At 53.2% G+C, this 27,788-nt stretch overlaps 1 protein-coding gene across 1 annotated transcript; it reads right to left on the minus strand.

Annotated features, from left to right (window-relative positions):
* Positions 1–207: 207 nt before the first annotated feature.
* On the minus strand, positions 208–27,369 carry KCNJ9 (potassium inwardly rectifying channel subfamily J member 9). The gene is made up of 3 exons (XM_050929897.1): positions 27,327–27,369; positions 16,167–17,145; positions 208–1,551 (listed from the first exon to the last, which is right to left on the minus strand). The coding sequence occupies exons 2-3, from the start codon at positions 17,098–17,100 to the stop codon at positions 1,238–1,240; spliced, it is 1,248 nt and encodes a 415-aa protein (XP_050785854.1). The 5' UTR covers positions 17,101–17,145; positions 27,327–27,369; the 3' UTR covers positions 208–1,237.
* Positions 27,370–27,788: the final 419 nt, after the last annotated feature.

The following is a 27,788-nucleotide window of genomic DNA, read 5'->3' on the forward strand; positions in this document are numbered from 1 at the left end:
TATTGTAAGCTCTTGTGGGACTGCCTGTCACTAGGTGTGTATGTGTGCAGCGCCTTGCACCATGGGTACCTGAGCTCAGGAGTGGTCCTCCAGCACTGCTGTAATATAGCAGATAATGGCACAACTCTATTTACACCAGTTGAGGATCTGGCCCAATGCCTTGGAAGGCAGAGGGGAGATGGCATGTCCATTTCAAAATCTTTTTTATTAAAAGAAAGCAAGAGAGACAGCAAGCTCAGGAGCTTTGGGGGTGCTAGTGTGTGTAAGTGCAGGGGAGGGCAGGGCACTGGGGATGCTCTGCAGGTCACCCGACATCATGCTGCCCGTAGCCGGTCCTGGTCTTTGCTGCAATTCTTCCTCATGTCCTTTTTATCCATCTACCCCTCCCATCCATGAGTTTAATCTTTGCATAAATCCCTCAGTCTGCTGAGTTACCCATCACAAAGCCATGTTGACCACCGAGCTTGTCCTCATGGGTCATTCTCCAGCTCACCTACCTATGTATTCAACTCTTTGACATTCTCCATCTATGTCTCCAGCTATGCAGATACACTCGTGCATAGCCCCCGTCCATCCACCCCACAGTCCGTGCACCCAGTCCCTCGCTCCACCATACACTTATCGAGCTGCTCCGCACTCTTCTGCTTCCATAGTCATCTTTCTGCAAGGCCATTCTTCCGACGCTTCATACCGAGCACCTGTCAGCTGAGGACAGCTACTCTTCTGTTGTCCCATTCACTCATCTGTCTTGTTCTTTGCTCTATCCTTCTATCCCACCCATTTGCTCCAAAATGACACGCCATCCCATGCTTCTATACAATTGATGTCACTGCTATAAAAACCCTCCTCCTGCTCCTTCGTGGAGCGGGCCTCATTCATTTATCTGTATAGCTATAAAATAGACATATGTTTATAAATATCTGATTTATTACCTGCATATTCACCCCTTGCACACAACTCCGCCATATCTGCAGAGTTGCTACCACCACTCATTTTACCCTGTTTTATAGACCCAAATAACAGGGTACATCTGCCATCCATTTGTCTCCCCATTCACGCTTCTCTCTACCTCCTTCGCCAGCTATCACTCCTTCTTCCGTTCAGCCCTCTTTCCCAAACACCTGTTGCTTCAATGAGTCTCCTTCCTCTCATCCTTCTACCATCCCCCAATCTTCCGTTCTGCGCCCGAACACTTTGTCCTTGGCTGGATCTGTCTCCCCACCTCTGCATCATCCCATCACACCTTGGACTCACTCTCCGGGTTGGCCAGGCTACCATTCCTCTCCTTATCCCCTGCTTCTTTCTCTGTCCCTTCCTCCACCTTCTCGTCCAGCCGGCTGGGGATGGACCAGTACAGGTGGGCGTCCATGCAGGCTGTGGCCTCGGCCAGTTCCTTGGCGCTGCAGCTGGGCGTGGGCACCTCAAAGGTCTGATGAAAGCTGTTGTAGTCGACCTCGTAGAAGCCATCCTCCAAGCTCAGCACTGACATGAAGCGATGTCCCCACAGCACCTCGTCCATCAGGTAGGAGCTCCGGGCTTGGCAGGTCATCCCTAGGGAAACAAGGGCAGCACTGATAAGGCAATAAGGCTCAGTCAGGAGGGCACTTGACTAGGATCCAGAAAACCAGGCTTCTGTTCCCAGTCATGAGCTGCTGGACAACCCTGGGCAAGGCACTTCCCCTCTCTGTGCCTCAATTTCCCCTACTAACCAGTGTCCATTTAGACTGGAAGGGTCTATCCACACTGCAGCTAGACACCTCTGACTGGCCCATGCCAGACAACTCTGGCTGCAGGGCATTCAGGCTCAGGGACAGTGTGAACATCTACACTGCAATGAATCAGCCCCACAGCCTGAGCCCAAGTTAGCTGGCAGGGGCCAGCCGCATGTTTTTCATTGTAGTGTAGACATATCCTAAGATGCAGTTAGGCACTTCAATCCCTTTGAAAATCTAGCCTCAAGTTCTTCAGGACAGGGATCAGCTCTCATTGTGTGTCTGTGCAGCCCCTGGCACAAGGGGGCTCTGATCTCAGCTGGGGCAGGCACTATCTTACATCCCCTGTCTGCGCAGCACTCTGCACAATAGGGGCCTGATCCCAGTTGAGGCCTCCACATGTTACCAGAAGATTAATAACAGTCATGCTGGCCACATCTCATTGCCTAGGCACTGAGCTTTAAACTATAGCCCGACCACTACTCTGCAAAGGGAAATCACCCAGCAGTGCCGTGTAAGCCGGGTTAATGGATCAGACGAGAAAGGGAACCAGCCTTGTTGCTGGGTAGACAAAAGATGTGGAAAACAGCAGTGTGCTCACCTCGTCCAGGGCGCTGAGCCTGGTGACTAGTCAAACCCTGGGGGAAGGAAGGCTGACTAAGCCGATCAAAGGGGTGATGAGAGGGGGAGAGCTCTGCCTGACAGAATGTGGGTGACCCCCTGCCTGAGGGGAGCGCAGGCACCCCCCTGCCTGTCTCCCCCTGCCCGACGGGAGCGCGGGCGACCCCCTGCCTGTCTCCCCCTGCCCGACGGGAGCGCGGGCGATCCCCTGCCTGTCTCCCCCTGCCCGACGGGAGCGCGGGCGATCCCCTGCCTGTCTCCCCCTGCCCGACGGGAGCGCGGGCGACCCCCTGCCTGTCTCCCCCTGCCCGACGGGAGCGCGGGCGACCCCCTGACTGTCTCCCCCTGCCTGACGGGAGCGCGGGTGATCCCCTGACTGTCTCCCCGTCTGAAAGGAGCGCAGGCGATTCCCTGCCTGTCTCCCCCTGCCTAAGGGGGCTGCCTGTCTCCCCCTGCCTGAAGGGAGCATGGGTGATCCCCTGCCTGTCTCCCCTGTCTGAGGGGAGCGCAGGCGATTCCCTGCCTGTCTCCCCCTGCCTAAGGGGAGCATGGGTGACCCCCTGACTGTCTCCCTGCCAGAGGGGAGCATGGGCAACCCCCTGACTGTCTCCTCTGCCTGAGGGGAGCACATGCAACCCCCTGCCTGTCTCCCTGTAGCAGAGTGGGTCTCTGCTCCGGCCCGGAAGGGGTTAAAACAGCCTTGGATAAGGGCTGGGGCTGGAGAAAGCAGCCTTTTAGGCTGGGCTGATTGGGGAAGTGGCAACAGCTGGGGCCATGCCCCAACTTGAGCAACAGGCCCTTATATAAGGGCAGAGAAACCAGGAGCCTAGACAGTCTCTCTCTGTATTCAGAGAGAGAAGGGTCTGGCTGCAGGGAACCAAATAAGGTACCTAGGGTGAAGCAGGGCTGTGGAAAGGCAGAGGAGCTGGGGAGCTCCTGCCTGGAAAGCCCCAGGCTGCAGCCTAGCAGAAGGCTAGGAGGTACTGGGGTTGCACGGTGCAACCCAGGGGTAGGCCAAGGCAGCAGGTCCAACCCCCTTTGCCGATGATGAGAGGCTAATACTGCAGTCTGCCCCAGGGCGTGGGGCTAGCTAATGACTGGGCAGTTGCCAAGACCCTGAGGCAAAGTGGAGATAGAGGGTGGGGGGTTCCCAGGGAGGGGAAACCCCTAAGAAAGCGGAAGGGGTTACTGCCAGGGGGCAGAACCCCACATAAAAGTGGCACTGGGGTCCAGGGAGGGACATGGGGCCAGTAGCCAAAAGGTGTATCACCGGCCTGCAGAGGGTGCTTCGAGCTGGAATTTGAGCTAATTCCCAAAGCGACCAGTAGGAGGCGCCGCCGGGGTGAGTCGTGCCCGGTTACACTCCCCCTGCCTGTCTCCCACTGCCTGGGGTGTTGCTTATTTTGCCCTGAAAGGCATTTGCTGAACTATTCTAGCAGAGACAAACTGCACTTAGAAACATCATAGAGGCCCCCTAGGCTGTGGGGACTTTCCACTGCTAGTAACCCTTATTGCTGCAGCAGAGAGGTTGGCCTCCTGGGAGAATCAGTCCTCTCATCACCTCACTGCACTCAAGCACCTTCAGGCCTGCAATGACTCATCAAGGCGCATGGGTTCCTCCACCTTATGGAGCCCACTAGTGTGGAATAAACTGGACTTATGAATTCAGAGAAATCAACGCTGGGGGTTGTTACCTGCAGGTGGCATAGTGTTACTCATGTACTCACTTCAAATCCACTTTCCTCTTCCCTTTACATGCTTTGTCTGTATTTCCCCTTGTAAATAAAGTGTGCCTTGATTGTTGCCTCATCTGTTATGGAGGTGTCAGAAGAATATATGTACGAGGTGTCAGGCTAATCATAGGAGTAAATACTGGGTCAGGGATAGTTGAACCACGCTGGGAGGTGAGGTCAGGTTCCTAACTTCTTTAAACAGCCAGGGAGAGGCACCACTAGTTAGTAGCAAAAAGCCCAGGGCATTGAAACCCAAAGCAGAGTGACACAGGGTAAGGTCTCCCTTAGGGCTACAGTGATCCATAAACCTGCTACAATTATAATGGCTAGTGACAGAAAGCAAAGCTAAGGACATTCTAATAATTATTCAGATGGTGCTAAAGTGAAGCTTCTCCACGAACCCAGCACATAGGCACAAAGGTCTGGGTTTTCATATGCCTGCAATTGGTGGTAGACAGACAGGTTCCTACAGCTGCCTGCTCCTTTATTGAGTCTACTAAGCTTTTGACCACAGTGACATCATGTGGCAGTGAGTTCCACAGGCTAATCGCGCATTGCAAAGAAAAACATCACCAGTTTCAGTTCTGTTCCCTTGGAGTTGCATTGAGTGCTGCACCCAAGGAATGTTCCTTCTGGTGCTGTCTTTGCCATAGGGGGCCAGGAGAGGTCAGGGCAGCCTCAGAGAATACATGCTGGCTGCTGGGCCAAGAGACAAGGAGGTGACAATCCTGGGGTGAACAAGGACCAGAAGGTGGGAAGTGCCCCCATTGCTGTTTACAACTGGCTCAGTTAGCACATGTTGCCTGGCAATCAGTGAATTCTGGCTTTGTCTTCACTGCAGTAAAAGGAGAGTTTTTTCCATTGCTTTAGCTCTCTTGCTGGGAAATCAGGCTGGAATCAAGACTCTGGTGTTTTTGCCATAGTTGAAGGAGGTCACACCTGGCTGGGGGAGCTTATAATGTTGACCCTACCTAGCTATATTGCAAAAAAAGCTACAGAGCCTTGTCTCCACTAGGGTTTCACAGTGAGAGAGCTAATTACGCACATCAGTACATTAGTTATCTCGCTGAAAGAACACGCCAGTTTTGGCAGTGAAGACGTAGCCTCATTCACACATGGAGTTGATCTGGAATAGTTAATCCACTTTAAATTCGCACTCGACCTTATTCTGGGTTAATTTTCATGGGCGTGGAGTCAGAGGGCCCATGTTCCTTGAAGGGGTTATTGTTGAAGGGACACCAGGGGAACAGGACACTGGTGGAGTTTGGCCGAAAGCAGCTCAGCCACATGGATACAGCAGTACACAGGATTTAATACATTTCCACATGTTCACCTGAGCCTGCATCCAGCTTCACTCATTGCTAATGAAACACAGATAAACTCTCAGGCCTGGGTTACTCAGTTTTTGTCTCGGTATAAAAATGTTGGTTGGGGGCGTGTGATTTTTTTACCCCTATAGTTATGCTGGTACAACCCAGTTAGGCTGTGGCTACACTAGGAGTGCTGTACTGGTATACTACACGCATAATATGCTTCTGGTGTGGAGGTAACTGTATCCCAAAGAACAAGCTACAGCAGTAAAATTTCAGTTTTGCTGGTCTAGCGGCAGCTACGCTACAGACTTCTGCCAGCACAGCTTTGCTGGTTAGGGATCCAGTGCTGGCAGAAGTCTGTAGTGTGAAGTCTGTATGATTGCTCAGAGCTCCAATATGAAACTGGAGAAAAGCCTGTTGAGAGTCTTTGGGTTAAGTTTAGAGGTGAGAGCAACAAGGGTGATGTCGTGGGGGATATATGCTATAGACCACCAGGCCAGGAGGATGAGGCAGATGAGACTTTCTTTGGACAACTAACAGAAGTTTCCAGAGCACAGGCCCTGGTTCTCATGGAGGACTTCAATCACCCTGACATCTGCTAGGAGAGCAATACAGCTGTGCACAGACAATCCAGGAAGTTTTTGGAGAGTGTTGGGGACAACTTCCTGGTGCAAGTGCTGGAGGAACCAACTAGGGGCCGGGCTCCTCTCGACCTGCTGCTCACAAACAGGGAAGAATTGGTTGGGGAAGTAGAAGTGGGTGGCAACCTGGCCAGCAGTTACCATGAGATAGTCGAGTTCAGGATCCTGATAAAAGGAAGTAAGGAGAGCAGCAGAATACGGACCCTGGACTTCAGAAAAGCAGACTTTGACTCCCTCAGGGAACTGATGGGCAGGATCCCCTGGGAGGTTAATATGAGGAGGAAAGGAGTCCAGGAGACCTGGCTGTATTTTAAAGAAGCCTTATTGAGGGTGCAGGAACAAACCATCCTGATGTACAGAAAGAACAGTAAATATGGCAGGCAACCAGCTTGGCTTAATAGAGAAATCTTCAGTGAGCTTAAACACAAAAAGGAAGCTTACAATAAGTGAGGACTTGGACAGATGACTAGGGAGGAGTATAAAAATATTGCTCAGGCACACGGGGTGTAATCAGGAAGGCCAAAGCACAACTGGAGTTGCCGCTAGCAAGGGATGTGAAGGGTAACAACAAGGGTTTCTACAGGTATGTTAGCAACAAGAAGAAGGTCAGGGAAAGTGTGGGACCCTTACTGAATGAGGGAGGCAACCTGGTGACAGATGATGTGGAAATAGCTGAAGTTCTCAATGCTTTTTTTGCCTCAGTCTTCAGAGACAGAGTCAGCTCCCAGACTGCTGCACTGGGCAGCACAGTATGGGGAGGAAGTGAGCAGCCCTCAGTGATGAAAGAACAGGTTAAGGACTATTTAGAAAGGCTGGACATGCACAAGTCCATTGGTCCGGATCTAATGCATCCGAGGGTGCTGAGGGAGTTGGCTGATGTGATTGCAGAGCTATTGGCCATTATCTTTGAAAGCTCGAGGTGATCGGGAGAGGGCCCCGGATGATTGGAAAAAGACAAATATAGTGCCCATCTTTTAAAAAGGGAAGAAGGAGAATCCGGGGAACTACAGACAGCCTCACTTCAGTCCCTGGAAAAATCATGGAGCAGGTCCCCTAGGAATCCATTTTGAAGCACTTGGAGTAGAGGAAGGGTTATCAGGAACAGTCAGCATGGATTCACCAAGGGCAAGTCATGCCTGACCAACCTGATTGCCTTCTATGAGGAGATAACTGGCTCTGTAGATATGGAGAAAGCAGTGGATGTGATATATCTTGACTTTATCAAAGCTTTTGATACTGTCTCCCACAGTATTCTTGCTAGCAAGTTAAAAAAGTCTGGATTGGATGAATAAACTATAAGGTGGATAGAAAGCTGGCTAGATTGTCGGGCTCAACAGGTAGTGATCAATGGCTCGATGTCTAGTTGGCAGCCGATATCAAGCAGAGTGCCCCAGAGGTCTGTCCTGGGCCAGTTTTGTTCAATATCTTCATTAATGATCTGGATGATGGGATGGATTGCACCCTCAGCAAGTTCGTGGATGACACTAAGCTGGGGGAGAGGTAGATATGCTGGAGGGTAGGGATAGAGTCCAGACTGACCTAGACAAATTGGATTGGGCCAAAAGAAATCTGGTAAGGTTCAACAAGGACAAGTGCAGAGTCCCGCACTTAGGACGGAGGAATCCCATGCACTGCTACAGGCTGGGGACCGACTGGCTAAGCTGCAGTTCTGCAGAAAAGGACCTGGGTATTGCAGTGGACGAAAAGCTCAATATGAGTCAGCAGTGTGCCCTTGTTGCCAAGAAGGCTAATGGCTGCATTAGTAGGAGCATTGCCAGCAGATCGAGGGAAGTGATTATTCCCCTCTATTTAGCACTGGTGAGGCCACATCTGGAGTATTGCGTCTAGTTTTGGGACCCCCACTACAGAAGGGATGTGGACAAATTGGAGAGCCCAGCGAAGTGCAACAAAAATGATTAGGGGGCTGGGGCACATGACTTACGAGGAGAGGCTGAGGGAACTGGGTTTATTTAGTCTGCAGAAGAGAAGAATGAGGGGAGATTTGATAGCAGCCTTCAACTACCTGAAGGGGGGTTCCAAAGAGGATGGAGCTCAGCTGTTCTCAGTGGTGGCAGATGACAGAACAAGGAGCAATGGTCTCAAGTTGCAGTAGGGGAAGTCTAGGTTGGCTATTAGGAAACACTATTTCACTAGGAGGGTGGTGAAGCACTGGAATGGGTTATCTCGGGAGGTGGTGGAATCTCCATCCTTAGATGTTTTTAAGCCCAGCTTGACAAATCCCTGGCTGGGATGATTTAGTTGGGAACTGGTCCTGCTTTGAGCAGGGGAGTGGACTAGATACCTCCTGAGGTCTTTTCCAACACTAATATTCTATGATTCTATGACCTGGACTTAGAGTAGAATAAGCACATTTATATCAATATAATGTGCCCACCCTTAGGGGATTGGGCTCCTATCTGAATCTTAGGCCCCTAAACATCTTTAAAAATCCAATCTCTAGACACAGCAATGATGTATGTGGGATAAGAAGTAGGACAGAATAGAACCCAAACTGCAAGGCCCTGCTGCATTTCAGCTCAACTCTCATAGCAGGACTTAGGTTGCCTGGTTCCAGGACTCATCACAAACATCTGTGTCCTGGAACAAGCACTTGGGGAGAGTCCAGACCAGCCTGTGCAAATGTGTTAATTATCTTGACTTAATTGACAGTCAAGTTACTTGACTTGCCTCCAGGGGAGAAAACTAAGGGGTAATTTTAAATGGGTATAGTTATCTCAGAATAAGAAGGGTATTTTTTGGTTTAGCATATGTCACTTGGGAAGGGGGTTAAAGATAAACCAAACAACAACCACTCTTGTACTGAAGTACTTCGTGTCCACATGGCGAGTTACACCAGTATAACTATAGGGGTTTTTAACTGTCCAAGTACAATAATAGTGGTATGATTGATACTGGTTTCCTGTGTAGACAAGCCCCCAACAGGTTTGTGGGGACCCTGGGACTGGGTTTGGGTTTGTAATAAAACCCTTGGGAAGAGAGCAAAGACTTATTGAATCATCAATTCTAAGCCCAGAAGGGATTAGTTTGACCTGCTGTATAACTCAGTTCCCTGAATTAATTCCTAGCAGAACTAGAGTAAATCTATTACAAAAAAAATCAAGCCTTGATTTAGAAATTGCCAGTGATGGAGAATCCCCCACAGCCCTTCGTACATTGTTCCAATGGGTAATTACCCTCACTGCTAAAAATGTGCACCTTATTTCCTGTCTGAATTTATCTAGCTTCCACTTCCAGCCATCGGAGCATGTTAGTCCTTTCTCTGCTAGACTGAAGAGCCCATTATCAAATGTTTAGTCCTCATGTAGGTACTTATAGACAGTGATCAAGTCACCCCTTAACCTTCTCTTTGTTAAAATGACTAGATTAAGCTCCTAGAGCCTATGACCACAAGGTAGGTTTTCTAATCCCTCAATCATCCTCTTGGCTCTTCTCAACCCTCTCCAATATAGCAACATCCTTCTTGAATTGTGAGCAGCAGAGATGATAGAATAGAAAGAGAACTAGTGAGAGAAAAGAGAAACAACTGTGAAAGAGTCTGAAAGCAGAATGGGAAAGTGGAGAAAGATATTGAAGGAGTGAGAGAAAGTGAAATTGATCAAAAAGAGCGAAAAATAATTGAGAGAAGAGAGTAAATGAGAGGGTGCTAGTGAAAGACAAGAATGGGGAGGGGGCTGTTTGGAGCTGGAGGTTATGTTGCTGTGTGCACATCATGTAGTCAGCTAGTTGGCATGGCCCGGCGCTGCCATCCATTCCTCTTACACTCTCATTCACTCCAGCCATCCAGAGGGATTAGCCTTGTATTATCACGATCAATCGAAGCATCCAAGCCTCAGCCTGGATAAAAGATACATGGATCCTAATTAATGCTGAAATCCCTTGGAGAGGGAACCTGGCCCACCCTCTCAGAGGACAGAGCGCAGGCTCCATCGGGATCCACGGAAGAGCTTGATGGGGTCCAAAAAGGATGTAAGGAGGTGAAATTCCTGCTGTGCTACTGCCTTGAGATGGGGCGGGGGAGGGAGGAGGAAGGGGTACATGGAAAGAAAAGATGATCAGCTTCCAAAATTAGGGCCAGAGAATCAGTGACACATGACAGCAGGAGACCATGGTTTATGGGCTTCATGCCCACACCACTGGGGCACTGCCAGTACCATGCAATCCCAGGAACAACCCTCACCCCCTACACTGGTTGCAGGGCACATAGGGAGAGGGCATCATAGCTCATCATGGAGCAGCAGTGAAGTACCAGTGCCACCTACTGGTGCACATGTGCCATGCACCTTTTTGTTTACAGCTCCCTTCTGCAACCACGTCCCCATCCTAGCTGGTGTTTCCAATGCACTCGTCACCATGGTATCTGGGACCTCTTATATTTGGCACAGAGGCTGCCCTTTGCCTGCAGACACTGCCCACTGTGAAGGGGCAAAATACAGGCTGCTGGTTTGCTTTCAAAAGGCAGATCAGAGCCTGGCCAGAGAGACGGATAATCCCTTCGGAATGGAATGTTCAGAAAGGATCCAGCTGCCGTGTGTCTGATTGATCTTCCCCCTCTCATTTGATAATTATTAGCAATAATAACTGGAGTGCCCAGCTGGCGAATCATGCGCCCGTGTGTGAAATTTAAATCCTGTATGTATGCAATAGCCACTTCACCCATCAGCAAAATGCAACCACCTCTGAGGCAGGGGCATCATTTCAGAAACATTCGGGTGGGGCCATGTTGTGTCAGCATATGGAACATGATATGTGATTATATTGTAGCTGGCAAAGTCAGGGTGGGGAGTGGAAGAGATAATGGAATATACAGACCTATGAAAAGTCGGGGGGACCAAGTTTGGGGGAGCAACTGCCCCCTTGCTCCATAGTAACTAACACCCTCACTCTGGGGTGGGAGCGCTGTTTAATGGCTGCAGAACAATGCCATTTGACAGTCATGGGCATCCGCATGGGCATACACAGCTCCATTCATCTGGCTGGATCCCACCAGGGTGTACCACAAAAACAATCTTGTTTCATTGTGCCCCCATGTCAGAGGGCATAGTCCATAGGACAGAGCAGAGACCTGGGACTCTGAAGATCCAGGTTCTGCTCCTATCTCTATACTGTGTGACCTTGCACAAGCTCCTTCCTTGCTCCATGCCTCAGTTTCCCCATCTGTAAATGGGGGGTAATGATGCAACTTGTTTTAAACAGAAATTTCAGGGACAGTTTTGTAGGATCGTTATGATGATGATGATAATGTAATGTCACTGTAACATCCAACAATGGCCCCCTGGTCTGCTAGGTGTTGTACGTCCACCTACCAAGAGGCAATCCCTGCCCTGAAGACACTGCAAATAGACAAGATAGACACAGGACGGGAGGGGACTGAGAAGCACAGGCTTGCGCAAGGTCACACGGCAGGTGTGTGGCATAGCTCGGGTCTCCTGATTCCCAGGGCAAGGCAGTGGCCTACCCACTCACCCACACTGCTTCTCTCACAGCCTACTGCCTTTGTTCCATAAGAGTCCTGCTGCAGTTGTAGCTTTGCCAGAAGGATCACAGGGCTGGAGAAGATGGGGGCTGATCCCCAAGTCAATCCTCCTACGAGGGAGGCACTTAGCTCTCCCCCAGGGGATGCATCTGCTATTGACCTGTTCCTACACTTGCTCAGAGCCAGCCAACAGGCAGAATTCTCCACTGGTAGCATGGCCCCGGGTTGCCGTGGTGATGAACGTTGCACTGAAAGGAAGGGTTACATAACTCCCCGTGGCCAGGAGAGGACAAGGTTTAAAAATAAAAGCTGCTGTTCCCATGTCCAGGAGGAAGAGACGAGGGAGAGAGAAGGAACAGGAAGGCCGTGAGCCCTGGGAAGATGGGGCGTGGGGAGAATTTTTTTAATGAATCCCCAGGAGGCAGGATCCTGTCCTTAATCATCTCTGGGCTGCCCAGAGCAGAGCAGCCAGGCTGGGCTGCTGCTGAGCCATCACTTCGTCTCCACTCTGAGCTGAAGTGACACTGGGAAATTTCCACAGAAAGCCTGGGATTTGACACTATAATAATGAGACCTAGTGCAATTCTCAAGCACTTCTCTGTAGCTTTCAGAGCAAGTCAGGATCCTTATCCCCCTTTCACAGCGGGGCAAACTGAGGCAGTGTGGTGATGTGAGCTGCCCAAAGTCACCCAGCGGCCAGTGACAGAGGCCGAGAGAGTTCCTAGGTCTCCTGAGTCGCTGTCCAGTGCTCTATCTGCTAGAATGCACTGCCTGCCATTTTGGCTGCTTACATCAGGGTTTAGATGACTGGGGCATGGTCTCTGGGTTAGAATTTAGAGACCTGGATTCTAGTCCTGCTGTCTCACTGTGTCGCTTCGGGCAAATCCCTTCTCCTCACCGTGCCTCAGTTTCCACACCAGTATCCTGGTGAGACTATCACCTCACTGTGTCTGCCTTGTCTAGTCAGACTGTGAGCCGTTCCTGTCCCTGTCACCAAGTGTATCCGGTGCTTAATTTGTAATGAAAGAAGTCCCGGGGCTCAAGCAATTAGATGTTGGGCTCAAGCAATTTTTTTACTTTTCAAACTGACATGGCAAGCCCAGAGGTGCCGGGGCTCTGAACTGCCAGGCCCAGAGGTGCTGGGCTATGAACTGCAAGGCCCAGAGGTGCTGGGGCTCTGAACTGCCAGGCCCAGAGGTGCTGGGGTTATGAACTGCCAGGCCCAGAGGTGATAGAACTAGGAACTGCCAAGCCTAGAGGTGCTGGGGCTCTGAACTGCCAGGCCCAGAGGTGCTGGGGTTATGAACTGCCAGGCCCAGAGGTGACAGGGCTAGGAACCGCCAAACCCAGAGGTGCCGGGGCTCTGAACTGCCAAGCCCAGAGGTGCTGGGGCTATGAACTGCCAAGCCCAGAGGTGCTGGGGCTATGAACTGCCAGGCCCAGAGGTGCCGGGGCTCAGCCTGGCACAAATTAAGCACTAACTGTGTCTCATTATGTGTCTGTGAAGCACCCTCCACAATAGGACCCTGATCTTGGTTAGAGTTTGTGCAGCGTCAAACCCAATGTGGCCCCGATCTCAGTCAGGGTCTGTGCTGCATCTGGCACAAAGGGCCCCTGATCTCGGTGAGGCTCTATGCCACACTTGGCACAATGGGGACCCTGATCTCAGCTGGGGTCTGTGCAATTCCTGGGGCAATGGGAGCCCTGATCTTAATTGGGTCTGTGCAGTGCCCATCCCAATGGGGGGCAGTCCTGATCTCAGTCAAGGTCTGTGCAGTGCTCAGCCCAACTGGGGGTGTGGGAGGAGGCGGGGGGTCCTGATCTCAGTCAGGGTCTGTGTAGTGCCCAGCACAGTGGGGCCCTGACTTCATTTGGTGCTTTGATGTGCCACTGAAATACAAATCACAATTCACTACCTACTTCACAGCAGTTCTAAGAGGGTTAACGAATGTCAAAAAAGTGCTTTGAACACACAACCCCCTATCAAAATGCGAAGCCCAGCAGATCTCAAACTGTGTTCTGCAAAGGCCTCCTGGTCTGTGGGCAGGTGGCTGGGCACAAGGTGCTGGCTGCTGTAATACTTGCTCCGGATGCTAGATTGCACCAACAGACAGCTAGAATAAAACCTGTGCCCGCTCTGTATCTCTCCCAGAACATCACGTCACTGAGATTCACTGAGTGCCCAGGGGCTACTGTTGCTATGGCCCTGCCAAAATGAAGGTTGCGGCGCTGCCCGGTTATCTGCCACTGCTTATCTGGCCCCATCATGGCAGACCCTGAGTGCCTCACAAGCCTCAATGAACATAGCCTCACATCACCCATGGGGGGCAGCATTCTTAGCCCAGCTTTAAAGGGTAGTGCGGTCTAGTGAACAGAGCACTGACCTGGTTCTCAGGAGACCTGAGCTTTAGTCCCATCTCTGCCACTGATCTGCTGCGTGACCATGGGCAAGTCATCTCCACTCTTGGTGCCTTGGGTTCTCTTCCCACCCTTTGCCTGTCTAGTCTCAACCGGGAACTGTATGGGGGCAGAGACTGCCTCTCGCTATGTGCTGTGCAGCATCCGGCATGATGGTGCCGTGATCTCAGGACTTCTAGGCACTACCCTACTATAAATAATAATACCCACAGTGTAACAGATGGGGAAACTGAGGTGCAGAAAGGTCATTTTTGAAAGGGACAAGTGATTTGGGGGGGGGAGTCTGAATTCATGATTGGAGCTGGATTTTCAGTTTGGTGGGGCTCAGACTCAAAGCCATTAGTCACAGCTGAAAACTAAGACCCATGTGTCTTTAAGGGTCACACAGGAAGACTGTGGTAGCCCCAGAAATTGAATCCAGTTCCCCCAAGCCCCTGTCCGGTGCCTTAACCACACAGCCACTGCCACACAAAGAGCCCTCTTCACTTCAGAGCACGTCCTGTTTGATTAAATCGATCAGCAGCCCATGGAATTGGTGTGTAACAACGAAGAGTACAGCTAGCACTGAAAGCAGAGCAGAAAGCCTCAGCACCCTGAGCAGCACAGATTTCATTTACATAAAGGCTTCAGGTCATTAACAGGGAATAAATGATGCATTCCCACCATGAGCTCATGTCAATTGCATGATGGTTTAGTGCCTGTGCTTGACACGAAGCTTCAGAATAAAAGAGAATTTTTTTAACCTCTTCAAAGTAATGGTGATTCATTCCCTATTGATTGAATAAAACAGGAATTACTGTTTATTTAATGATCTTCTCTTAGGGTTCCTATTTCTTCCAGATGCCCCTTTTTTTCCTTTTTCCTTTTTAATTAACTAATGGGGAACTCAAATGCACCCAATATATTATTATTTGGATAAAGGTAGCACCTACAGACCATAACCCAGATCTGGACCCCAGACTGAGATCGGGGTGCCGTTGTACCAGGCGTTGCATAGTCCCTACCTGAGAGTGGGGTCTTGTGCCAGGCGCTGCACACAGTACTTCCCCGAGATCAGTGCCTCATTTCACCAGGTACTGCATAGATATACAGTGATACAGTCCATGCCTGAAAGAGCTCACAGTAAACTCCCATTTTACAGCTGGGGAACCTGATGCCCAATGAGAGGAAGTGACCAACCCAAAAATCACAGGGAGTAAATGGCAGAGCCAGAATTGAACCCAGATCACGTAGCCCTGAGCCAGTGCCTTGTACTCATGATCTGTGTAAGCTTTTTGCCTCTACCTCCGTGGCTTATCAGAGGGTTTTGTACCAGTGGCCTGGATCCCACTTTTAGCACTGCAGCACAGACCTCTCTCTACCTCTTGAGCTAAAGGAATAATTCCATTAGCTGTCAGGAGTAGTAGATTGTTATCCTTTAAGTGGCTCTGTTGCTGCCATTGCTATATGAATGATATGTGACCAGGAATGAGGCAGGAGGTGAGCTCCAAAGAAGATCAGGAATGAGGCTGACAGAGATGGTAGAGCATCAGACAACCACAGGCTTCTTTGGAGTTGGATCGCAAAGAGGCTACACATGGGGGGAGGAAACCAGACTGCATGGGGAAGAATGTAACAGGCTGGCACACTGCCTGCTGTGGATCCAGCTGGCGAATGGCAGGTGAGCTTTACCAACTCACTGAGGCTAAGAGGCACTGCCCACCCAGATACAAGACAAGTAGGAGCCGGGTGTCTGGGGAGGGAGTACCTAGAGTGTGGGCTGAGCAGTCAGTGTGAGTACCCAGAGTGTGAGCCCAGCCTGGGGAAAAGTCTTGGGCTGGATTCCTGTTGGGAATAAAGGACACCTCTGCCCCTGTAAGTGATGTGTTCTGGGTGCAAATGGAACAGCCACATGGTCACCTCTCCGGTTAAATGCTGCCCAAAACCTGGACTGGACCCAGCCTAGGCCTAGGAGGAACTCACTCTGAACCTTGTCCCTAAACTGGGCTGGGAAAGTGTGAACAGGCCCAAAACCTGGACTGGGGTTAGTGTGAGACTGGAAGGGACTCAGTCTAAACATGGTCCCCAAACTGAACAAGAACTAGTGAGAGTCTGGATTAGGCCCAAATCTGGACTAGATCCAGAGCAAGACTGGGGCAGATTCAAGGTAAACCAAACCAGCATTAGCCTAGGTTAGGCCCAAGACCCATCCTGGTCCAATATGATCCTGGGGGACCCCAGGCACAACATCTTACCTGTGGCCTCCACCATCCCTTCCAAAATGACGACAATCTCAAACTCGTCCTTCGCCAGCTGCTCCTTGGAGACCTCCCAGAAGGGGCTGTGCTCATTGATCTCGTGGCTGATGATGAGGGGCGAGACCAGGAAGAGGCGGTCATCGCCTGTCTCGAAGCCCAAGTTGATGTCTGTCTGGTTGAGGGGGATAAACTCCCCCTCCTGGGTCTGCTTGGACTTGATCAGCTTGGCCCGGATGGAGGCCTCCACAATGTGGGAGCTGCGCAGGTCCCCGACCCGGAACATGAGGCACAGGCGGTCGTCACGCAGTGAGACCACGGCGTGGGAGGAGAAGACGAGGGTCTCAGCCCGCTTGTTGGGCTGGGAGATCTTGACGAACATGCAGCCCACCATGAAGGCGTTGACCATGGAGCCCAGGATGGCCTGCAGCAGCAGGAGGATGATGCCCTCAGGACACTTGTCTGTAATGACCCGGTGACCGTAGCCAATGGTGGTCTCTGTCTCGATGGAGAAGAGGAAGGCCGAGACGAACCCATTGAGGTTGTTGACACAGGGTGTCCAGGTGTGGTCCTCCAGGTGGTCCAGGTCACCACGGCAATAGGCAATGAACCACCAGATGAGGCCGAAGAAGAGCCAGGTGATGGCGTAGGCCAGGGTGAAGACCAACAGGCTGAAGCGCCACTTGAGGTCCACCAGGGTGGTGAAGATGTCTGTGAGGTAGCGGTAGGTCTCCCGCACGTTGCCGTGCTGCACGTTGCACTTGCCGCCTTTCTCCACGTACCGCTGGCGCCTTTTCTTCTTCTCAGTCTTCTCCCGCTCGTTCTCCCTGCGGAGCCGCGTTGAGGCCTTGGATGGGCGGGAGCAGAGCGGGGGCTTTGCCTCACTCACCGGAGTCTCAGGGATGGTGGAGAAGCCAGAGTTCTCCTTTGCCATCTTAGCACCCTGGAGACTAGCTGCCCCGGCCAAGCTCCTTAGAGTCTGAGGGAGCAAGCAGGACACTGGGGATAAACAGATGCACCCCCACCTTTCCCAGTAAGGACACTTAACCCTTACAGCGCCAAGGACTTATAGACCCACCTCCAGTGCTCCCTCTACCCCCCACTACGGTGTCTCAGCTCTTCGATCAACTCTTGGTTATCTCCATGGTGACCCCTAACTCCCCTTAACTCCCCAAGCCTGCCCTCAACTCCTGATTGCTCCCCTAGTGCCCCCCAACTTCCCTCAACCCCAGACCCAACCCTGACAGCCCCCCAGCAGCTCCCCAACTCCCCTCAACCATCCAGACCCAACCCCAACTCCTGATTGCTCTCCTGGGTGTCCTTCAACTCTCCTCAACCATCTTAGATCCAACCCCAACTCCTGACTGCCTCCCAGCGACCCCCAACTCCCCTCAACCCCCTCAGACCCAAGCCCAACTCCTGACTGCCCCAGCGACCCCCAACTCCCCTCAACCCCCCCAGACCCAAGCCCAACTCCTGACTGCCCCAGTGACCCCCAACTCCCCTCAACCCCCCCAGACCCAAGCCCAACTCCTGACTGCCCCAGTGACCCCCAACTCCCCTCAACCCCCCCAGACCCAACCCCAACTCCTGACTGCCCCAGTGACCCCCAATTCCCCTCAACCCCCCCAGACCCAACCCCAACTCCTGACTGCCTCCCAGCGACCCCCAATTCCCCTCAACCCCCCCAGACCCAACCCCAACTCCTGACTGCCTCCCAGCAACCCCCAACTCCCCTCAACCCCCCCAGACCCAAGCCCAACTCCTGACTGCCTCCCAGCGACCCCCAACTCCCCTCAACCCCCCCAGACCCAACCCCAACTCCTGACTGCCTCCCAGCAACCCCCAACTCCCCTCAACCCCCCCAGACCCAAGCCCAACTCCTGACTGCCCCAGTGACCCCCAATTCCCCTCAACCCCCCCAGACCCAACCCCAACTCCTGACTGCCTCCCAGCGACCCCCAACTCCCCTCAACCCCCCCAGACCCAAGCCCAACTCCTGACTGCCCCAGTGACCCCCAATTCCCCTCAACCCCCCCCAGACCCAACCCCAACTCCTGACTGCCCCCGAGCAGCTCCTAATTCTTCTCAACCCCCCGCCGCCAGACCTGTCCCCAACTCTTGATTTCTCCCCTGGTGCCCCCCAACTCCCCTCAACCCCAGACCTACCCCCAACCCCTGCTTGCCCCCAGTGACCCCAACTCCGCATAACCACTCTTCCAGGTCCATCCCCAAATCCTGATTGTCTCCATGGTGCCCCCAACTCCCCATAGCCCCCTAAACCCCTCCCAACTTCTGATCTTGCCTTCTATCCCCCACCCAAAATACAGCCCCTCAGAGCCCCAACTTGGCTCCCGCTCCCCTTCCATGGGCCTGGCTTCCTGCCAGCTCCCTTCCCTGAGCTGCCCCCACAATTGCTCTGTGCCACCCCTCCTGTGCTATGGGCTGCCATGATGGCTCAATGGTGAGGGCCCCAGGCTCTGCCACAGATTGGCTGCCTGGCCTTGGGCAAAGGCTCTGTGCCTCAGTTTCCCCCTTCCCTCTGTGCAACTGAGGGTGATAGCGCTCATCCTGCTGCGCAGGATGCTCTGGAGTGGAGGGAGGAGTGAGCAGAGCAGAGACATTAGCAGAGCTGACACTGCGCAGAGCCTTGACGAGAGGGACGAAGCCAGTGGCAGTCCCCACCTGCCCCTCCCCAGCACCCATGGCTGTGCTGGTTAATGTACTGGGGAGCTCACCAGGGGACAGCCGGCACTGCAGCAGAGCTGGCATTGTTCAGCAAGCAGACTAGCAGGGGGTGGGGTTCCAGTTTAGGATCCTCTAGCACTGTCTGGGTGTCTGCAGAGCAGAGGCACATGTCATTTACCCAGTTACCCCACTTGACTTCTGAAGGGAGTGAGACTGGAGCCCTCTCTCCACAGATCAGAGACAGCAGGGCTGAGGCAAGGCTGATCTCCTCTCGGACTGGGGGAGAGCATCTCCAGGGCCCCTGGAGTCCTGCTTCCTGGAGCACCCCTGCAGAGCTCAGAAAAGGGGGTCATTCATCACAGCAGCTTCTGTGATGTGGATACAGATCAAAATGCAACGCTCATGTAAAGAAGCTCCAGTGCAGGGTGACTCCCATCACCGAGCTCTGGGGACTGAACTGAGACCTACAAACTCATTGCACTGAGCCCATGGAGCAGTCATGAGGTGCAGCTGACTTTCAGTCATCAGAGAGCACGTAAACCACTAACTGAAGCTGCCTTGGCCTGTGTCCACTAGGATTAGGCCCAAAATGTAGATATTGTAAATGCGGGGGGGTAAGCTTTAATGAGCTAGATTTTGGGGATCCAGTTTTAGTCACTTCACAGGCAAAACTCCTGTTGAGCTTCAGGGATTGGAAAAAAAAACCCTGCATCAGAACTGGATAAAAACTTCAGGGTTTAGCTCAGCATAAACAGAAATGTGAGACCCACAGCACAGCATTTCTGGGCTGGTGTGCCAGAGAACCAGGATGTGAAACTGACCAGAAAGAAAACCGTGAAACTGACTAGGATGCCTGGAGCTGAGTGACCTGCAGAAAATCAACCAAACAACATCCACAGTGAACACCTCATTCTTACATTGAGCTTTTCACCAGTAGTTACAAGGTACTTTACAGAAGAGGTCAGTAGCATTATCCTCATTTTACAGATGGGGAAACTGAGTCACAGTGAGGCCAAGTGGCTTGTCCAAGGTCACTGAGCACGCCAGTGACAGAGCCAGGAATAAAGTAATCTCCAAAGGGTCTGTCTAGAGCTCTGTCCACTAGCCACACTGGGAGCAAGGCAGGGGGGAAGTAAGACCTTTCCGTTTTAATGACTGCAGAGGTCAGTAACACAGTGGGGAGGTTTGGGTCCCTCTGAACTGCTGAACATGCTTGCTCCTTGCAACACACCGATCTCCCCATGTTCCTACACAGCATCCCTCCCCTGCGCCTTCCCCCTGCTGCCTGTAGCACAATGGCCCCTGTCACTGCACTGGGATCAGCAGGGGCTCAGAGTGGAGGGTGCCCCCTACTGTATCACCAGCACCAATTCCTGCAGTTCCTGAGTTTTTCCAGCCATCTCCCCTCCACACAGTGACAAGGCTGCTTAGCGGGAGACCTAACAAGGTCACAGCTGGAGGGATCTTTCCGGGGTCCCACGAGCCTCACTGAAACTCTTCATATGCCTGGGCGGAGGAAGCTGAAGACTAGGGGTGGGGCTGGGCAAAGCCCAAGTAGCTGGGCTGCACGGGAGAGGGGATTATCAGCTGCACATCCAGGTCTAGAGCCCTCCCATCCGCCCCCCCAAATCACAGCTCAGGCACCCTCCCTGTCTCTCCTCACCTGGCTGAGAGCCTCATCAGAGAGCTGATCTGCAGCAGGACTCCCTTCAGCCCCCAGGGAGCTGAGAGCAGCGGTGGGGAGAAGGGAGGACGACAACCTCTCTGCAGGGAGGGAGGCCTGGAGATCTCAGCCCTGTGACAAGGATCCAGGCAATGAGATTGCTGGCACCATTGGGCTGAATGGTTGGAGTGAGCCATGGTCACAACCATCCAGGGGACACTAGCTGGCTATAAGTCTGTCCTCCCAGCCCCTCTCTGCTCAGCGTGAGCTCAGGGGTGCTCCTCGCTGGCCATCTTCTGGAGACGGGGCTCCCCTCAGGAGAGGCGCATGCTGAGCAGATGCACCCCCACTTCTGTCCCTGCTAACATCTCTCACTTGACTGCAGCCAATTCAGCCTTGCCTGGACCCAGAGCTCGCACCTGGAGCCACCTTGCCCCACGTCTCCTTGCAAGCCTGGCTCAGCGCCCATATCTGCACTGCAACAATAGGAACTAGGGTTGGAACCCTGGTTCCTCATCTCCAAAAGTCCAGGTCTCTACTGCTTGAGCTAATGGAGGGCTCCCTGAGGCAGCAGCAGCAGTAGTTGACCCTTTATCCTCTTGGGGCAGTGATGAGGGAAGCTGCTGCCTCACGGATGGCAACAGGGCTTCAGGCTGCAGCTTACTGCTCTGTGAGGAGGAGGCTGCTTGGATGGACTCAGAGCCAGCTGAATCTTTGGCCCAGATCCCAACCCCTTTCTATTTTCAGTCAATTCTCACTTGGCCTTGATGCCCCCTGTCCTTGCCCTGGTGAAGTTGACCCATCTCAGCAGGAACCTTGTGCCATTTCCAACCCCCTTTCCAGACCAAAGTGCTTCAGAGACAGAAGCAAACCCAAACTTTGGACTGCTTGGGGTTCAGTCACTGCTACTAGGAAAAGTCTCCTCTCCCTTTCTGAGTTTCAGGGAGCTGCAAGATCCCACCATGCAGAGGGTCAGGGCCGGGGGTGGAACACCAGTCTAGTCTCCAAGTCCCCTGTTGGGGGAGAGCTGCCACCGTGCAGGCTACAAAAGCTACTAGAGCTGGGGGACTGGCTCTTCCACTCCCATGCAGGGCTCCATAGAACACCCCACCAGCCACCCTCCAGGTCCCCACTCTCTGGTGCGACACAGTGATCAGCCGCACCTCCTGGTCTCTTCAGATGACAGTGAAGTACAGACCCATAAGCCTCGCTGGAGGGCCAGAAGCCCCTCTGCCCCCTGCAGAGCATCCTGACATCTAGCATTCAAGACATGGCTCCCCCAGGGCCAACCTGGGACCGTGCCCCAGTGTCCTGGGCACCGCGTAGGCGAGTTAGTGATGGGGAAGCTGTGAAGGAGCAAATGCAATCAAATCCTCCAGACTCGAGTGCCGGGGAATCTTTATACACTCATGACAACAAAGGACTTGTATCACTGGCTAGAGCCGAGGAATACTGTGGGTGCCTTGTGGTACTGACCCCCCAGTACCCCGGCTATTCCTGTCCTGATACCCCCACTCCTGCTCTGCTGATGCTCCTAAATCCAGGTTTGCAGAACCCCTGCTGTTCCAGTCTTGGGCTCCCACCAACAGCTTTGCTGATGCCCCTCAATCCCAACTCAAAGCCTGCCCCCTGCAATCTTAGCCATAAGCTCCACATACACAGAGCTCTGCCTGTTCCCCTCAATTCTGAGCCCTGACCTCCTCGCTATGCCTGTCCTGGGCTCTCCATCCTGACCTCTGCCCAGGCACCTGATTCACAGCAGCACTCCCTGCTGGGAGGGGAAAGGGGATGACCACAGGTTCCCCGGCGTGCTCTGCCGTGCAGTGAACTCAGCTCCAGGACATAGCATCTAATGTTCATTCCATGCTTTTCATAACTAGGAGAGTCCAGCTGAGGCAGCTGGGGAAGCTTGGCTCAGGCCTTGGTAATAAATATTGACTTTGCATATGAAGATAATGGGGCTGTTTGTGCTTCTTATGCTACAAAAGCACCCAAGTGCCATGCCGCTGCCTCAGCATTTGTCCCCCTGCACATTACTTATCATCCTCCGTTAGTCCTTGGGAGGCCTCTGCCACTGGGCTTTCACAGCATTGACTATATGCAACCAATTCCATTGCAAAAAAAACCCCACACTGTGGCCGCTACTGGCCCAGCCTAAATAATACGTGGTAACATTTCTAAAGCAGCTCCAGTCCTGACAAAGCCAGCAGAACTTTGCAAAGTGCAGCCTCCATTAGACACACACACACAGAGAGTTGGTTTAGACGCACCGGGTATCCGCTAGAACAATTTGCCCAACAGTGACATGCAGCCACCTTTGGGGAATATTGCAGAAGCTGCAGAACAGCGCACAGCAATGCTGCCTGAAAGCTGGATATCTGGCAGCACAAAGCTGGCGGGTGACTTCTCCAATTGAAACAGGTGTGGTGGGGCAGGAAAGAAGAGTCTGAGGAGGAAAACCATCTGCAAAGCCCTGGGGCAACGAGATCTTTTAGGAGGTGGCCCTGTGAGGTGCTGGGACCTGCAATTCCCACAGAGGTCAGCGCCCCATAGTGTCAGGGTCTGTGTCCAGCAGTGAGGCAGCCCTGAGCACTGCGTTGGGTCCTGCTCCTGGCTTGGACACTCACCGGCTCTTGGCCTCGGGCAAGTATGTCAGGGCCAGAGTCAGGTCTCATGTGCTACCACCCACTACCACTCTGTGCCTCAGTTTCCTCACTGGTAAAATATTCAACCCTGTGCTAAATGCAGTAGAATTTGCTACCACTAGGGTGCACACACACATACATACACTGACATTAACACACACACAATCACAGACACATCAGACATACCACACAAACCCAAAACACACACATATGAGCAAAACATACACAATCAAAAATATACAGACACATACAAAGATAGACAAAATGCACCCACAATAAACACACACACAGCACTCAGGCACGCACATACTCAAACAATAGCACAAACACACACAAGATATGTATATATACACACACAAAACATACACACACCCACAAACATACGCAAACACGCACACCCTTACTTGTGAGCATGAATTTTTGAGCACAAACATGCTGTCACTATTTTCACAGGCTTCCATGGGAAAAAGGTTGAGCATCCCAAAATCTCACAAAATAAAGAACTTCAGTCAATTTGAGTCTCATGAAATGTGCTGGTGACTGATCTCACACGCATTCCCATGACTCACACCCCATGGCCCAGCTCTAGCCCCATGATGGAGCTTTCCCTAGGTATGTCTGAGGTTTGCTGTGTTGTATCAATGTTATTCAACCCCATGCGTCTTTTTCTGGGGATTGGCGGCTGGGAAGCAGCGTCTGCCAGAGACGCAGCTGGCGATTTTACCCACAGTGGGCTCTGAACCAATGATGGGAGAGATGATAAGATCTTACAGTACATTCAAGTAGCAAAACCCTTCTCTGTACTGTACACAGAGGCAGTGCAGGACCCAGCCCCATGGGAGGGGGATGAGACAGCTGCCAGTGCACCAGGGAAATTGACAATTTGGGCACAGAGAAAGCCGTAAACCCTTGAGTAAGGACCCTCTTTATACGTCCTTGGGGGGATTAGAACCAGGACCTTTAGCTGTAATGGGGACGGGGGGATTTAAAAAAGCACACAGCACTGGCTTCATGCTGCTCTCTTGGAAGTAAGGGGGAGTTTTACTATTAATTTAATGGAGCAAAGCTGGGCCACCGCTGGGCACTTCTGAAAATGCCCAGAGGCAGTGCAGGACCCAGCTTCATTGCCCCTTGTCGCTTGAGCTAAAGGAGCAACTCCACCAGCTAGTAGCAGTCATGGGCTAGCTACTGGGGAGATGCAAAGCAATGGCCTAGTGAATTTCACTAGCTCCAAATCAGTGCCCTGGTAATCAGGACACCTGGGTTCTATTCTTGATTCTGTCATTGACTCCCTCTGTGACGTCTTCCCCTCTCTGGTCTTTTAGTTCCACTGCCTCTCCTGGAATGATGTAGCAGCCCACTATTTGAGACTGACAGGCAGGGAGCACCCAGGGTTAGGACTGTGAAGCATGTGCTGGGATTATTAAAAATAAGACTGAGCAGCAGACAGAAGTGGTGGTGTTGATGGCCTACTGGAAACGGCCTTTAGTAGCGTGCCTCGGATTAGTCAGTTTATCTAGCTAGGAAAGAAGGCAGGATGAGTCAACCCAAGCAGGGGGCCTCTGAGCTACAAATCCAGGCCCCAATCCTGACTGCCAGAGCCTAGCCTGCTGCTACCCTACAAAGCCATCCCGCCCTTTGACCTCAGGGAGTTGGGGGACTTTTTCTGCCCAGTACAGGCTCAGTTGGCTTAGAAGGAGCTAAGTCTCCTGGGTAATTAAAGGAAAATGGCAGAGCTGCCCACTGGGGATTCAAACTGTAACAATTTGTTATGAAGGAAAGTCCAGCACAGAGGTAAGATCATCCGAGGTGCTCGGCATGCCAGGTGCTGGGGGCTCCTTGTAGGAGCTGAGCCTTGGAAAGCCTGACCCCATGGGGCTACTCCATAGTCTCTGTAGATTTCAAGGAGCTTTGGACCAGGACCTACATTTCAGGGAGTCATTATTCCTAATTACCCATTAGGAAGCAGCCATGGGGGCACAGGGAACTGCCTGAAAAATTTCCAAACCATATAATACTTAGGTCTTTACATCTGTTACCCTCAGGGCACTTAGTAAAGAAGGATGGGCTTGTGGTTAAGGGTACAGTTCCCAGCTGTGATATGGACTCCCTGTGTGACCTTGGGAGAGTCACAGGATTGCTTGGTGCCTCAGTTTCCCATCTGTTAAATGGAGACCCTTCCTTTCACCATGCCTTTGTCTCTTTCAGCTACAAGCCCTTGGGGGGAGGAACCACGTCTCACTCTGTGCAGTGTCTGGCACAAAGCAGCTCTGATCTCATTTAGAGACTCTAGGCATTGCAGTGCTATGAAAAAAAGTGCCATTGTCCCCATTTCACAGCTAGGAAAAACTGAGGCAGAGAGAAGTCACTTGCCCAAGAACAGCGAGGAATAGAACCCCATGCCAGTCGCTCCCCACGGCTGCCTCAGTGCTCTATTGTTTGATAAAAGAATCTGGGGTGCTTTAAGGACTGAAGACATAACTACGTGGGTAGTGAGAACAATAGATCTCACTTCATCATGCTGTGGGAGGCTCCTGCCAGCCTAGGCACTTTAGCAGGGTGGGATCTATGCTCCCAGAGCTGTATCCTCCCGTGTAGGCTGGTCATTTCACCCCCTCCGTGGCTAGTAGAATCTGACCACCCTCCACCCACCTTAACCAGCTCAGGAGACTGCCCAGGGTAAGGGTGGTGTAGAACAGCTATTGGGGATCCCCTGCCACTCCCCCTCCCTGCTGTCGGCATAGCAACAGTAATGGGGCATGACTGGGATGCTGCTGCTATAAGCTATGTGCAGCCAGCACAGATTAGAGCAGCTCCCAGGCTGCTCCAAATCACTGGAGCAAGTGACCAGCTGTGCCAGGACTAGGGGTGGGCAGAGAGGAGCTTTACCCCATCACTGCCCGCACCCAACCTGCAGCCTGGGCACTTTCCTCCTCAGCTTGGCCTCAGGAGCTCTACGCTGCATCATCAGAGTGGGACCTGTAACAGAATATCCCACTGCTGTATCCTGGGCCTGTGGGGGGCAGAGAGCCCTCACCCCCACTGCCTGCCCAGGGAGCACTCAGCAAAGGCCACACATCTCACCCTCAGGCTCCCACTCTTAGGTACACAGCTGGCCCTGTTACCCTAGTATCTGGGCATCTCACAATCTCTAATGTATTTAGCCTGACTACACCCCCACCCCCAGCAGGACATGGCTATCATCCCCATTGCACAGCTGGGAAACTGAGGCACAGAGACTTACCCCTGGCCACACAAGGAGTCTGTAGCAGAGTGGAGACCTGGACCCAGGAAGCCCGTAGGCCAGGCTAGCACCCTCACTGGTGGGCCCTCCCTCCCCTCGACAGGCCTGGGGCTCTCAGAAAAGCCCTGCTCAGGCTCCTGCAGGCTGATTCAGCTGCAACTTCCACCTAGAGGGACGCTGGCCCCATCCAGAGTGACCCCTTCCCCCTCCCCCGTCCAGTCACCACCCAGCTGGGAGCGATGCAAAGCCATAGCCCCAGGCTGCCCCCACCCCAGGGTGATCTGACAGATGTGTCCTTGGGCGCCCGCTGCCTGACTGGGGCTATGGGGGGGGAGAGGGAGATTGTGTCTGGTGCTTCTTGCCAGTCCCACTTCCTAGCCCTGAGCGCCCTTCTAGACCCTATCCCTGAGCCTCCACGGGGGAGGGGGGGGTAAATTTAGCCTATCCCCCCCCATGGCTTCCACAATTGGGCTCCGGATCAGAGCGTCCCCAGATCGCGGGGGCGGGCAGGGCTGACCCTCCCTTGCCCCGTCACTTACCAGCACGGTGGGAACAAAACGCCACCGGGTCCCAGTTTCACACCCGCCCCCCCTCCCCGGGTGTAAACGGCAGGGACCGGATCCGGAGTCCAGGTGAGCCCACTCGCTGGGTGACCCTTGAAGTCAGGGCGAGTCGGGACCGGGGGAAAGGGGCGGGCAGCGCGTTTGAGAAATGAACCAGCCCCCCGGGACCCCACTCCCCAGGGCCCGGTGCAAACATCCCCCCTCCCGCAGGGCTGTTCACTCCCCCCGCCCCGCCAGGTGTGAGCAGCCCGGGGGCTAGCGGCGGGATCGGGCCCCTCCTCCCCAGCCAATGCCCGACCCCGCGGCCGCGGCCGGCGGCGCACGGAGCTGTCCGGCTCCCCGGTGCTGATCACTTACCGCGGCCGGGCGCCCGCAGCGCGCCCATGGTCCGCCGCGCAGCCAGCCGGGGAGCGCCCGGGATCCAGCCGCAGCGGCAGCCGGAGCTGTGCGTGTCTGTGTGTCTGTGTCCTCCCCTTCCCAGGCACCCCCGCTTCCCGGCCGTTGCCACGGCAACAGCGCCGGACCTCCCCGAAAGCTCCGCTCCCCCCAGCCCGGCCCGGGATCTCGAGCCCGCTGGGCCCCCCCAGCCGCGGGTCCCCGCAGCGCCCCGATCCTGAGCCTGGAGCCGCCCCGTCCCGGGCAGAGCCGCGTCCGAGCCCGGGAGAACGTTCCATAGCCACGGAGCCATAGCCTGAGAGAGGGGCTGCCCGTCCCCGTACACCTGCTCTTCCTCCAGCCAGCCACCCAGCCATATAGCCCCATACACCTCCATCCATCCCATACACCTCCTCTATCCATCCATCCACCTCCTCTATCCAT

This window comes from Gopherus flavomarginatus, chromosome 20 (assembly GCF_025201925.1).
Source record: "Gopherus flavomarginatus isolate rGopFla2 chromosome 20, rGopFla2.mat.asm, whole genome shotgun sequence".
In the NCBI taxonomy this organism is placed as follows: domain Eukaryota; kingdom Metazoa; phylum Chordata; order Testudines; family Testudinidae; genus Gopherus; species Gopherus flavomarginatus.